Genomic DNA, 12,830 nt, shown 5'->3' on the forward strand with positions numbered 1-12,830 from the left:
AACACTGGGCCGATCTGAAGCCAACAAAATGTTTGTTTCCCGAACATTCCCTGCATTGCTTGGTCTGTAACTCCTTCTATTTTGGTGGTGACCCTTCATATGGTTTCCTTCTATATCTTATTGTAAAGCCGCTCCATTAATAGCTGTTTGTAAAAGGAATTGGAGAGTTTTTAAGGAAGCGTGTAGCGCTGCATGTAAAACTCGCACTAAGAAATGCATTTTGCACTATTTGGGTAGAAAGTGCCGAGGCACTAAAAAAAAAAAAAGAAGATGGGGGGTTAATGGAGTGTGTGTCTCCGGGGAATAAAAGTAAAAGCCTTGGTATGACACATAGGTGGGTTGATTTTAAGTGCATCTGCGTGCCGCACAGTACTTTACTGAACCTCGGAAAATCGTTCAGATACACTACAAAGAGCAAAACGGCACACGGCCATCAGAAATGCCAAGATGACTGAAATGTACGACGGTTCAGGTGCTCGTGTGATTCCCAGACACCCTCGTCTCACCTGATTGTCCAGATGTCACTAATTACAGGCTGTATTACTACATTACTGTACGTGTTCCCCAGCGGCTGCACGACTCAGGAGCTCCTCCGCGGTATTGATTTTACATTAAACGCCGGTTAAATCGAAACTCGGTTTCGAGGCGGGCCCGGGCCCCCGGGGCACCCTGTGCAGCGTTTGAGGGGGATGATGATTTAGTTTGGGCGGCAAATTGGGACACGAGGATCAATGGAGAGTTAATGAATGCTGCGTTTAACAAGAGGGGAGCGGGTTACTGTTGCTTTTGTCACCGCGGAGGGGATGTTGATGTCCACATTGAACTGGTACCAGCCACTGGCCTTTTAATCACCTCGCTAAATGACCCATTGGAATCAATATTCATAATACAGTGGTGGTAAACATTTCCAATACAAATGACATGCATAACCGCTATCTATTTCCCAGTAATGTTGTTCACTGTCACACCTACCCGTCTGTTCGACCCTTCTGATTGGCCGTATGCACTGACAAACACACAGGTCAGAGGTCAGGGAGCCCTTAAGGAGGGTTTTTTTTTTCCAGACATGGGGAAGGAGGGTCACGAGCCTACAGCACGCTAGGATTAAACATTACAAATGCCTTTCTCACACTTAAAGTTTTATGAGGAATTGAGCGAATAACTATTGAGAAAATCAGGAAGAAGAAATAGTTCTGTTTTGGGTTTCGGCTTGCGGATTATTGTGAAATCGACCGGGACATTTTAAACACTCGATCCAAGCAATGGAAAGAAGAGATGACCTAAATCAAACCAAATGGGAGTCCCGACATTGTGTGGATCACGGCTCCATCTCGGTATCAGCGCCATCTCTCCTCCTGGTGTTGTTATGATAAGTAAAAGGGCACAAAAATAAAGTTAGACGCTAACAAACTACTGATTCTTCACTTAAACACAAACAAAGGCAGTCGGGGAGGAAAGTTTATAATACTGCGTCCTCCTTTTGGTTCTTCTTCATTGTCTTCTTTTTCTTTTGAATGATTCTCTGGAGAAACAGCTGACTTTTCATAGAATATATTGTGTAATATCTCAACACGCCCGATCACAAACCCACAAAACTGGATTCTTTTGTTTTTACAGTCAGCACAGAATGTGAAAGTTTTACAAGGATGTTTATTCACCGTCTGTCGGTAGAAATATTTTCTACAGCCCATGTCTTAAATAGCCACATTACATCAGTATTTAATAATGCCTTACAAGTAAAAGCAACACATTTTTAAATCAAAAATCCAGCCTGAGAGAAGCATTTAAGACCATTTTGTTTAAAATAATCGGTACATTTGTTTGACTTTGTTGTGAGAATTACAAAACAGAAAATGCATTTACGTAACTGATCATTACACAGATGTTATGTAATCCAGCCTCTGCAGCAACATTCACACAGGATTATTTGTGTAATGTTAAAAAAAAAAATAGTGATTCGATGGTTTCAATATACAATATAAACCTCTCACTTAAAAATGTAATGATGTTGTTTTGAGACTTTTCAGTCTCTGTATGAGAGTCCAGACTGATCTTGAGAATCTGTTTGTTTCGAGGTTCGTCTCAAAGGGGAATTACAGTTCATCTTCACAACCTCAAAAATCATGACGTTCTCTCATCCCCCCCGCAAGATTATTCAACTCTGCCCCCTACTGACCAAAACCTGTAAGGCTCAGCATTGTGAGGTTGAAGCTCTTGAGGATCTTCAGTGCATCAGATCTCCCCTCCGGTCTGATCGGTGGAGGAGATACTGTATCAGCTCTGTGGGGAGGTGAAGGTCACGAATCCCACCGAGCCTCTGCTTGCCCACAGTTCTCCTGATGTACAGCCGGCACAGCTGCACTAGAGGTGACACTCCTGGGAGAAGCAAGAGCCATTACAGAGAGACGATTTGATTATTAGCCTCTGCCGGCGGCACCAGCTCGGTGCACAGACCTTGAAACTCCCCGTAGGAGGGCTACTCGGTTACTTTGGTTTGAATACCTCCTGCTTGTCTCAGCAGTCTCTCCGCTAGGCTGTCGGGAGGTGCGAGGGCCAGCGGCCGCTTGCCCTCCGAGTTCACGAGGAAGCGATCTGCCCCGTACTCGAGCAGGACGGACGCCAGCTCGGGGCTGGACAGACGAGCGGCGATGTGCAGAGGCGACTCTCCGGACGCGCCGCTGTTCACACAAGCACCTGAAGGACAAACGAGGTATGATGCCCTCACATTGCATCAGGAAGAGCATTTCTGAATTTTCCCCTCCAAAGCTTTTCTTCCACAGCAGATCCTCAAATGTAAAACACAATGTGGATGTTTAAGTCATTTTATTTATTTTCATAGATTACAGCGTTGAGGTACACGTGAGGCAGTTTATCCCATTTTTTTATTCAACTCCCTCAACATCCACAAAAGGCTTTACACAACTTTTTGCAGTAGATCTGTAAACAGCATTTGTCGTGGAAATTGTTGGGAGTTCCCCTTCAAGCACATTTTACTAATCATGCTATTTTTTTTTTTTACTTAAAATAGATTTTTCACTGCAGGACTTGAGTGTCATTCCACATTATTTACAAAACTTGATCTTTATTCATTTAGTCTCCTCTTCAAACCCCCCCCAAAAAAATAAAAAAATAAATGAATTTATGTAAAAGTTCAAATGAGAAGCTTTCTTACCGAGCTGCAGCAGCTTCCTGACAGTACTGAGATGCTGACTGGAGCAGGCCACGTGGAGAGGTGCTCCTAACTCGTCGATGTGCTGATCCACATCTGCACCGTACTGAACAAGAGGTTCGATGCACTCTGGGTGACCTGGCAGGAGTTACCACAATCATTATAACATGAAGGGATCTGCTGAGACACCTGCTCGTGCTTCACATCCCGGGGACAATATGCTCACGTCTTACTTTTAAAACATGATACATGTTGGGGTTTGTTTTTTTTTGGCATTTCTGACTGAGCTCGGTTTGCGTAGATTAACCATGCACTCGCAGTGGCACCGTGACCTCTGACCTCTGGCTGCAGCTCTGTGGATCGGAGAGCCGGACCGGCCGGTGCCCAGCGGGGCGGCTCCGTGTTGAAGAAGCAGCGACACGCAGGCGACGTGGCCTCGGCAGCACGCCTCCGTCAGGGCGGTGTGTCCGTCCGCCGTCGAGCCGTTTACCTGACGTGGGTAAGTACATTTGCGAGACAGTCCGGCAGCAGCGCCGTGCACACCGCATTCAGTTAAAAGCGAAAATAAGGTATTCCTATTTTTCTACCGACTGTATATAGGTTATATTTGTACAGCTGACACATTTTGTTGTTGATCTGCCAGCGAACATTGTGGTGGGCAGACACGAGACAAGTTGGACTTTATAACTGAGGGTGTTCGTTAATGAGTTCTTGTGCATGCGTGGTTGTGTCTGCGTGCCTGCTAGAAAATGTTGTTTGGTTCATTTCTCACCGAGACACACCATCAATAAGTTAAAAAATAGAAGTAATTGATATGATTGTTCTGGGCAGGAACTGGGAGTTTCATAATGTCATAATTTAGGATGGTGTTGAATTGAGTTAAATTCACCAGTAAGTCATAACTTGATAAGAAGATGATGCCTCACTGACATTTGCCCCGTTTTCCAACAGGAGTTTGGCCGTCGTGGCGTGTCCCTGCATGCACGCTGCACGGAGCGGCGACACCTGGTCCAGAGTGCTCAGATTTACACACGAACCCTGTGAACAACCCGCAATACATACAGAGTCACTGGCACACAGATCAGGAGTTTTAAACATGAAACATCAACAGTGTTATCATCTCAGGATGATGTTCATATTTTTTTTTTTTTTTTTTCTGTGAAGAATAATCTCGTATACGATGATTGTCCAACTTTTCAGAAGTCGGTAAACTGCACGTTGTAATGATCTGGTGATAATTCTCCCTCAACGTCATCTACAAAAGGCCTTTAAACTTCACCTGAGCGATGAGCCTCTGCAGCGTGAGGACCCGTCCATTGAAGGCGGCATCGTGGATTGTAGACCAGTCTGACTCAACATCTGCTTTCAAACATGAACGGTAGTCTCTTAAACGCACTCACTAATTCACTTTCATATAATACCGAATGTGCGTTACGGTGAAGCTTTAAAGCAGTAAACGTCCTGCAGCTTCGGCGTGAGCTCGTGCTGCCAGCTGCTACTCACCGCTCATCAAAGGGTTTGAGAAAAAAACAGCTCCACTTTGACATGTAGTGTCTCGCAGAGTCTCTTTGTGTCCAGCAGACATGTTTCACAGTGTCGCTCTAAAAGGCTGTTTTACAGCCTGCTTGTTTTGGGGTTTTTTTTCCCCTCGTGGGCTTTTTGCAGTAGAAGCTGAACCGTATCCAGCTGTGAGTCGAAGCACATCTGAATTATGTTTGGTCTGTTTTCAGTGTGTGTGTGTTTTTTTTTTTTTTTTAGTGGCTGATCTCGGTGCTGTGATGTCACTTCCTCTCAGACAAAAGGGTTTGCCGTGCAGGAAGCAGGCTGGTTGAATGGAGCAGGTCTGTAGTTTTGTGTGTAATTTGACACTGTACGTCCACACCCATCCTCTCCTGCAGGGGGCCGGTGGGGGAAGGCGTTTGTTTGGTTTTTCAATTGAATGAAGGGAAATGAATTCATCCACGTGTGTCAAGTCGTCTCCTTCTGTAAATGTTTCATGTGCCGTGACTTTGAAAACTTTGTGGGACCATTATGAGTTTGTATACTTATATAAATAAATTTTAAAAAAGTCTGGCACTGGGCTTTAAGAAAACACAGCAGCGTATTTTACTTTGGATAAAAATGTTAAATTTGATGTCCTTTTTTCATGAAATGCTTTAAAGGTGCAACATGCAGTTAGAAGCTGTCATTTATTTGCTATAATGGATGATTGTAAAGCTAGACTGTAATAACCCTGAAGCGCATCAACAATAAAAATAAATTTAAAAAAAAAAAGGTTGGGTTATACTTTACGTCATAGCTTACTTATTTCCTCTTTCAACGGGATCGTAGTAGCAAGAAAAACAGCCACGGCTGAACCATGTATTGAGAAACTCTTGCCGCTCACGGTTAAAATATGAGAAGTTGTGTGCACAGGCCTGGCATTTTTTATTCATCAAAACCCGGTTGCTAGGCAACCGCAACGTGGATGGCGTGTAGAAGCCACAGAGGGTAAAAATTTCGCAAAGCTAACAGGCAGGAAATACAAAGTCATAATGACACAATGGGAGACGGTGAGGCCACTGGGAACATCAACATTTTCTTAATTTATGTTATCTAAGTTATGAAGAAAAACTGTTTATTACTCAAATTAAAATTAACGTTTACTCACTATCGCCCCTCGAGGTGTGTGTTGGCATTGCGCAACGGGACAGGTGTGCAGCATAACACATGGACCTCTTCAGCGTTATTTCTTCACGTTCTGTGGATCATTTTAGTTCATTAATTTAAGTTTTAAACTAAAAATCGTACATATTGTTCCTTTAATTAATAGAAAGCAGTTCTGCTTTTGGGAAAACTATTTCAAAATGTGTTTTTTTTTTTTTGTGCTTTCGCAACAACAATGACACGAATGGAACAATTTGAATTATAATTACGATGGTCGATTAATTTTGCCACATGATCTCTGTATTATTTTCATGAGTAAATCCTGTCTGACGGAGGCAACAGCTGTGGTTATTGATCTCGGACCGTGCTCGTGCTCCACGTGCACTATAAATAAATACCGTATCACTCGGTACGGTAGCAGCTTAATAGTTTTTACACACACTCCTATTCCCAAATGTAATTTACCAGCAATATCTACCGTGCCTGCAGAGCTGCAATCAGATTATTTAGTGTGCAGACCAGCAGAGGGCAGCCGCAGAGAGCAGATGTTCAAAGTGAGACAATCCCGGGACTCCGGTTCCTGGGGGGGGGGGTCGTTAATCCCCGGCGGCGGGCCACAAGTTGGCCATGCGATTGACTTTGTGCCTCGTCAGAGGAGCTGCATGTGGATTAGAAGACCGTTGTATAAACTGAATGAATGGCCTCTCTGTAGCGGTGGATAATGAAGGCCTTTGGTGCTTTGTTTCCCAAGTAAATCTGCTTGAAATGTCCACCGTGTTTTTCTCAGATCTCAGGCCAGGCAGGCAGATCGAGCAGCTGCCGGCACCTCCTCTGGATCTGGAGGTCTGCTGCATGCATGCAACGCTCATCTGAGATATGCAAGTAAAGTGCAGCAATTTGTATAATTAATTCAAAAAGGCGGATGTGACAAAGTTAACCCGCAAATTTAACTTTTTATTCATGTGCAAATTGCTTTTATTGATCACTGAGTACTTTAAATACTTTTTCAGACACCTTGTCGGTCATAAAATAATAAAACTGGTAATAGAATAAATGTAAAAGACGGTGCCGTGTGATTTGTTCCAGCTATGATTACAAACATGCGAATGTTTACTTTTCAAAATACCCAGGACCAGCTGTTCTGTGCAAATGTGACATATGTGCATGTCCCCACGTCCCCGTGTTCCAGATTTCATCCATGTGCATACAACGTGGTGTACATGTGTGCACGTGCATGCGAATCCAGTATCACTCGATGCAAATGTATGAGCTATTACCCCATAACAGACCAGAAAATAAATAAATCAAATCTGAATATAATGAAAACTTTAAATCGGTGGATTTGTACCGGACCTTTCAGTCTTTTTACGTGTGAATCTAAGTGTTATTTGAGTTTCATAAACGCCTTCAGAGGACTCAAAGAAGTTCAGTTGCCTTTGGAAAACACTGAGACTGACCGTGATATCTGGATGACTGACAGTCTTTGCAAACGCAGTGCAGGAGTCATTCTCAGACAGCTGCATTCACAGGTCTCAGATGTGTTTGTGGAGGTTATCGAGTGGCTCTCATCACCTCCAGGAGCCTCAGATTAATGCTCGGGCGTTTGCAGATTCCCTCCTGACACATCGAGGCTGACGGGACGGACGGATGAAGCTCTCCTGTCTTTATTAGTTTACACACCGAAATGTCTTCTGGCTCGAAACTTTCAGCTTTCAGAGATCAAATGCCAATCACGTAACAGTTCATGTCCAACGTGGACTATGTCTGGAGTCCCATCAGCCAAAACAACGTATTAAATAGATTAAAGAGAATCTATATAACTCTCTTTTTAACCCTCTGATATCTCTCCAACCAGCTGCACATACAAACATACAAACACACCCGATAACATTTAGAAAGCCTGAATATGCTACGATTTTGTACTTTGTCTATAATTTGACTCCTATTTAGTTTTGTTGAGAGGTTTTACTCATTTGTATTTAATAATATTTGTGATCTCTGCTGATTTATCGAGGTTTTCGTACCATAATGTACTGAATAGGCTGTGTTTCATGTTTCATTCGTGTTTTGTAGAGTTTTTTTCTGTTTGTGTGTAATTAGTTAATGAGCACTGGAATAAATTCGATTTTCTTTTAACAACTAAAGTTAAACACTGCTTCAACCACGCGGGAACATATAGTAGTCTGCTGAATTTAAGACCTTAACACAACAGTCCTTTGTGGGGTTCTTGTATTATTTTTTTTTTGTGGCACAGTTAAGCTACAACTGCAGGGATTAAATGGAAGCACATGACGATTCAACCCCGTGATTTCTCACACAGTTGGGTCATGTAGCTCCTCAGTCGTTTCCTTTTCTTTTCTTCTTTTCTTCATAATCCGCGGGCCTCTTTCCTTCCTTCTCTCTCCGGAGTCCGCGATGGCATCCCCACGGCTGGAGACGTTCTGCTGCCCGAACCGAGACGCTGCGTCGGACTTCGTGGTGTCTTTCCAGCCCGACCTGTTCGCGTCTCTAAGTTTGGGCAGCGGAGCTTTGAGTCTCATCTTGGCCGTTTTACAAGTGCTGCCAAAACGCAAAGGATACCGACGGCTGGGACAGTACCCTCTGCCGAGGCCTGCGTCCTCCTCGCGGATATTGTTCATCATCACTCTGTGTGACATACTGGGATGCATAGGTAAAGTACAAAAAAAAAAACAACAACCTCTGGCAGTCATTGGCCTACTTTTTTTTTTCTCCCTTTTTAGTCATAGTGGAAACAAAATAGAAAAGAGCGACGAGCGTTTCCCAGCGTGGGGCTGCAGGCTGGATCTAATTACGCACGCAGAGATTTGATTTTTAACCCTTTTGTTGCACAACATAGTTTATGTGCAGCTACAACAAATAGCATTTTTATTTTTTTTAGTAAAAAAAAAAAAAAAGGAGAAGTAGAAGAAAATGTTTGTCCTTCATCCTTCACATGCTTTTTTTTTTTTTTTTTTTTTTTACAAAATACGATCTGAAGCAGATTCCATCTTTAATTTATAACAAAAGTGTGACTCGTGGTCGTCTCACGTGAGTCATTAAATGTCTCATCACAACCAACTTTTTCTACTAACAGACTGTATATTAAGGTCTGCAGATGATCCTCAGATTGCTGCACTGCACAGAAACCAGTTGGACCTTCGACGCGTTCATTCATCACTTCTCTAACTGGTCTTGGTGAAAGCGAAGGAGCACCGAGACCGTACTTGTGTGTACTCGGTGCCCAGTGAGATTTATTTACCGCTGCAAACTAACAGCTTGAAACCCGCTGATGACACAGCTTCAAATGAAATACAGAACAGCGTGCAGTCTGCAACACATAAAGATCCTGGGAGAGCTCCCATTTTTCCATTCTGCAGTGAAGCTGATGGGTTTCATGGAGGAAATGGAAACACCCTCATAAAACCCACCTGCTGGAAGTTCATATTTCCATGATGTAAAGCTACTATTAAAAGGCTGATTCGAATTAATGACGTGACTTAATAACCGACGCTGCTCTTCTGGTTTTGTTCGCTCGCTTGTTTTTCCTCGCGCAGGCATCATCATGAGGTCGTCGGTCTGGCTGGGCCTGCCGAACATCATCGACCGCATCTCGGTGGTCAACAACACCGACGTCTGGCCGGAGGTCTTCTGCGTCGGCAGCGCGGTACGTCCGCCGTAATGCTCTTTGGACAAAGCCTCTCATTGTTGGACGGCGCGGTCACGAACACTTTTGAGTGAAGCGAGCTTTGGCGCAACTCGGCCTCACGCTTGACAGATGACGTGAAAAGGGACTAGAGTGAAAAAGCACTTCGTTTTGTTCGTTTGAAAATGCTGATTTCCTGGACAGGAGTGTTAACACGGTTTAAAGCCGGAACATCAAGCGTGCGCAAGTCTGAAGTCTCTTTTCAGGGCGCGTACAGCAGATTAACCTAAAAAATAAAAAAAAAACAACGAGCCACAGTCAGTCCTACTCGTCCGAGTTATTCTACTTCTGATCTCTGTCGTGAGTTTATTGTGTCTGCTCTGTGTGTTACAGATGTGGATCCAGTTGTTTTTCAGCGCTTCTTTTTGGTGGACCTTTTGTTATGCCGTTGACGTGTTCCTGGTGGTGAAAACATCTGCGGGAATCAGGTTCTTTTAAATCTCACCTTTCGTCCGCAGTTCATTATCACCTAAACCAGCCGAAAGCTTTATTCGGAGCTTCTGACGGGCCTCGTGTCACACTAAATGTGTAAAACAAAGTTCTCTCACCCGGTGTTGCACCTCAAAGTCTTTCACAACTCAAAACAGCATAAAACTGCTTGTTGAGTTTTGGCATTTTTCCTGAAGGTTCACCAAGCAGTCAAATGCTGCTTTGAAAGTTTGAACTTATTAAAGTTGCTTATGTTTCGCTCCGCGGTCGGCCACACGCAAACCAAATCTTCCTAAGATGAAGAGCCGGAGCGTGTGCTGCGATCTCCGTCTCATGACTGGTTTCTTTCCCCCGTCAGCACCATTGTCCTCTACCACATGATTACATGGGGCCTCGCCGTGCTGCTGTGTGTCGAAGGACTGGCCATGCTCTACTACCCCTCCATTTCCGAGTGAGACAATTTCAAACATACGCCGATGAGCACCTTTCAGCATCTGCTGCTTTCACCTGAAGAAAAAAAAAACAAAAAAAAACAAGTCTGTTTCGTCTATTAAAGACTTCCAGAAGCAACCGGATAAATGTTTAAATAAAACAAACATACAACCCGAACGTGATGATTTGCAAATCGGGTAAATTCACATTTCCTTGTCGATTAAATGGCTCGTTATCTTTGTCCCAGCTGTGAGAAAGGCCTCCAGCACGCCATTCCTCACTACGTCACCACATACGCACCGATGCTGCTCGTCCTCGTGGCCAACCCGATCTTCTTTAATCGGACCATATCTGCGGGTCAGTTTCTCGCTCTCAAACTTTCTCACAACGTATTTTCGCACGAGGAGGAATAAACGTCTTTTCTTGTCTTTCCAACGCAGTGACGTCTCTACTCAAAGGACGACAAGGAATCTACACGGAAAACGAGAGAAGGCTGGCAAGCGAGATAAAAATACGCTTCTTCAAAATGATGCTGGTCTACTTCATTTGGTGCGTTTCCATCTTTAATCTAAAGGACAAACTTAAAGGACAGTTTCTTATTTTTTTTGAAAGTCTGCGCCGTTTTGGATTTGAAGTAAATGGGCCAAAACGTGGGAAACCGTCGACCTGATCCTTCACGGTTTTCCTCAAAGGGACTTCCACGTGTTTCACATTATTTAGAGAATATTCTTCAAAGGTAATGAGATGCGTTTCTTCTCTTTCAGCTGGATTCCCAACATCATCAACGAGAGCCTCCTCTTCTTCCTGGAGACGCAGGCAGACATCAACGACAGCAGGTTCAGGAATATCAGGAACGCCACCCTCATCACGTGGTTTATAATTGTAGGTAAAAATATTAAAAATTAAAAATAAAATACACCGACGTAGCAGACAGAATATGAGTTTGATCATTACTATTCTGCGTTTCCCTCTTCCAGGGCATCCTGAACCCCATGCAGGCTTTCCTGAACACGCTGGCCTTTCACGGCTGGACGGGCTTCAACGTGGACTTCAGCCTGCAGCGGCGGAGGGAGCTGGCCTGGGACTCGGGCTCGACTTCTGTGGCGAACGCCGGCGGCCACAACCCCATAGTGGGAAGTACTCTGCTCTACCACAGTCACATCCAGGGCACCCAGAAAAACCTGATGGGAAACGGGCAGCACCCCTCCGACGCCACCAGCGTCCTCTCAGAAGGTAATTGGCCCGTCGACGGCGCCAGCAGCTGGCCGGTGTATCGGGGCCGGTGACGCCGACGTGCTGCTCGCCAGCACCATATATGGACGTCTTCCTCTTTATGTGAAGTACATGATGGATGGGGGCCGTTACGGTGTTATACCATCCGCTGAAGAGATGTGGGAGAAGCTGTTAGATTTAGAGACGGACCGGGGAAACACTCGGCTGCCGTCTAAAACTAATGCAGTCGAATACAACAAGGCGGTGTTAGATCTTCACAAAGGCTGAAACGTTTGAGTTTCTGTGTCGATTCAACTTCCACGTCGTTGCAGATCTGCTGTGTTAGACGGTATTAGTTTGGATGTTCAGCACTCGTGCTTTCAATCCATATAAATGTCATTATTTATTCTGTCAAGAATTTAAAGAGTTCATTTCTGCGTAATATAAAAAAAAAAAAAAAATGTTAAAAAAAAAAAAACAACCTCTTCCTAAATTTGGCTCTAATACTCCGTCGTACATTCGTGCAAAACACCGAGGGATTTAATATATTTTGTTTTTTATGGACCATAAAGATCATGTAAAAAGGATAATGTTTTGTGTCACGAGTTTCTCTGACATGACAAGTATTTAGAAATAAACATTATTTTAAAAGAAATTACGTTTTTCATTCTTATTTTTTCTTATTTGTCAAATGCGGGAATTGAGTCGATTTAAAAACCACCAGGAAGGATGTATGTCATGAATGTAATTTGTTATAAATATGAACACCTCTCTGGATAAGCAGTTTGATCAACTTTAAAAAGGTGTCATGTGCAGTTCCCTCCCAGTAATCGACCCCTTATTTTGTCTTGCCAGGTTCAGAGTCCAGTACAGTTGAAATCCACATTTCCAGCGAGCTCCGAGACTACGAGGACGTAGACGCTGACGGAGAATCCTTGGACAACTCCGTGAGACGCTAGCGGAGGTCGTCCTCAGTCCATTTCACGAGCTCCAACGCTTTGAAACGAAGGCACTCATTTTGTGATATTTGTTCAAACTTCCAAGTTTAGCTCATTAGTGTGTTTTATAAACAGTTCTTGTATTCTGAACTGTCCACTTTGTATTTTTGCACACATCTATTTTATGCAATATTAAATACCCAAAATGTCTCGTAGTTTTGTTGGTGACGCTTTCTTTGCATTTTAGTTTTTTTTAAAGAGCAGCTGTAGTTTTATCTTCTCAGATAAAAGAACACAAATC

General features: G+C 43.7%; 2 protein-coding genes across 2 annotated transcripts; one reads left to right on the forward strand and one right to left on the reverse strand.

Moving 5' to 3' along the window:
• Positions 1-1,632: 1,632 nt before the first annotated feature.
• LOC138200939 (ankyrin repeat and SOCS box protein 9-like) lies at positions 1,633-4,755 on the reverse strand. The gene is made up of 7 exons (XM_069153958.1): positions 4,673-4,755; positions 4,449-4,528; positions 4,100-4,207; positions 3,509-3,659; positions 3,173-3,307; positions 2,503-2,694; positions 1,633-2,376 (listed from the first exon to the last, which is right to left on the reverse strand). Exons 1-7 carry the CDS (start codon positions 4,752-4,754, stop codon positions 2,225-2,227), a joined length of 900 nt encoding a protein of 299 aa, XP_069010059.1. The 5' UTR covers position 4,755; the 3' UTR covers positions 1,633-2,224.
• A 3,392-nt stretch (positions 4,756-8,147) lies between these two features.
• gpr143 (G protein-coupled receptor 143) lies at positions 8,148-12,694 on the forward strand. The gene is made up of 9 exons (XM_069153573.1): positions 8,148-8,486; positions 9,370-9,479; positions 9,852-9,946; positions 10,306-10,398; positions 10,627-10,736; positions 10,820-10,928; positions 11,144-11,261; positions 11,357-11,612; positions 12,447-12,694. Exons 1-9 carry the CDS (start codon positions 8,231-8,233, stop codon positions 12,548-12,550), a joined length of 1,251 nt encoding a protein of 416 aa, XP_069009674.1. The 5' UTR covers positions 8,148-8,230; the 3' UTR covers positions 12,551-12,694.
• Positions 12,695-12,830: the final 136 nt, after the last annotated feature.

Source organism: Embiotoca jacksoni, unplaced genomic scaffold (genome assembly GCF_022577435.1).
Source record: "Embiotoca jacksoni isolate LCO1_2020_lvr unplaced genomic scaffold, fEmbJac1.0.p SCAF_2, whole genome shotgun sequence".
NCBI lineage: Eukaryota > Metazoa > Chordata > Actinopteri > Embiotocidae > Embiotoca > Embiotoca jacksoni.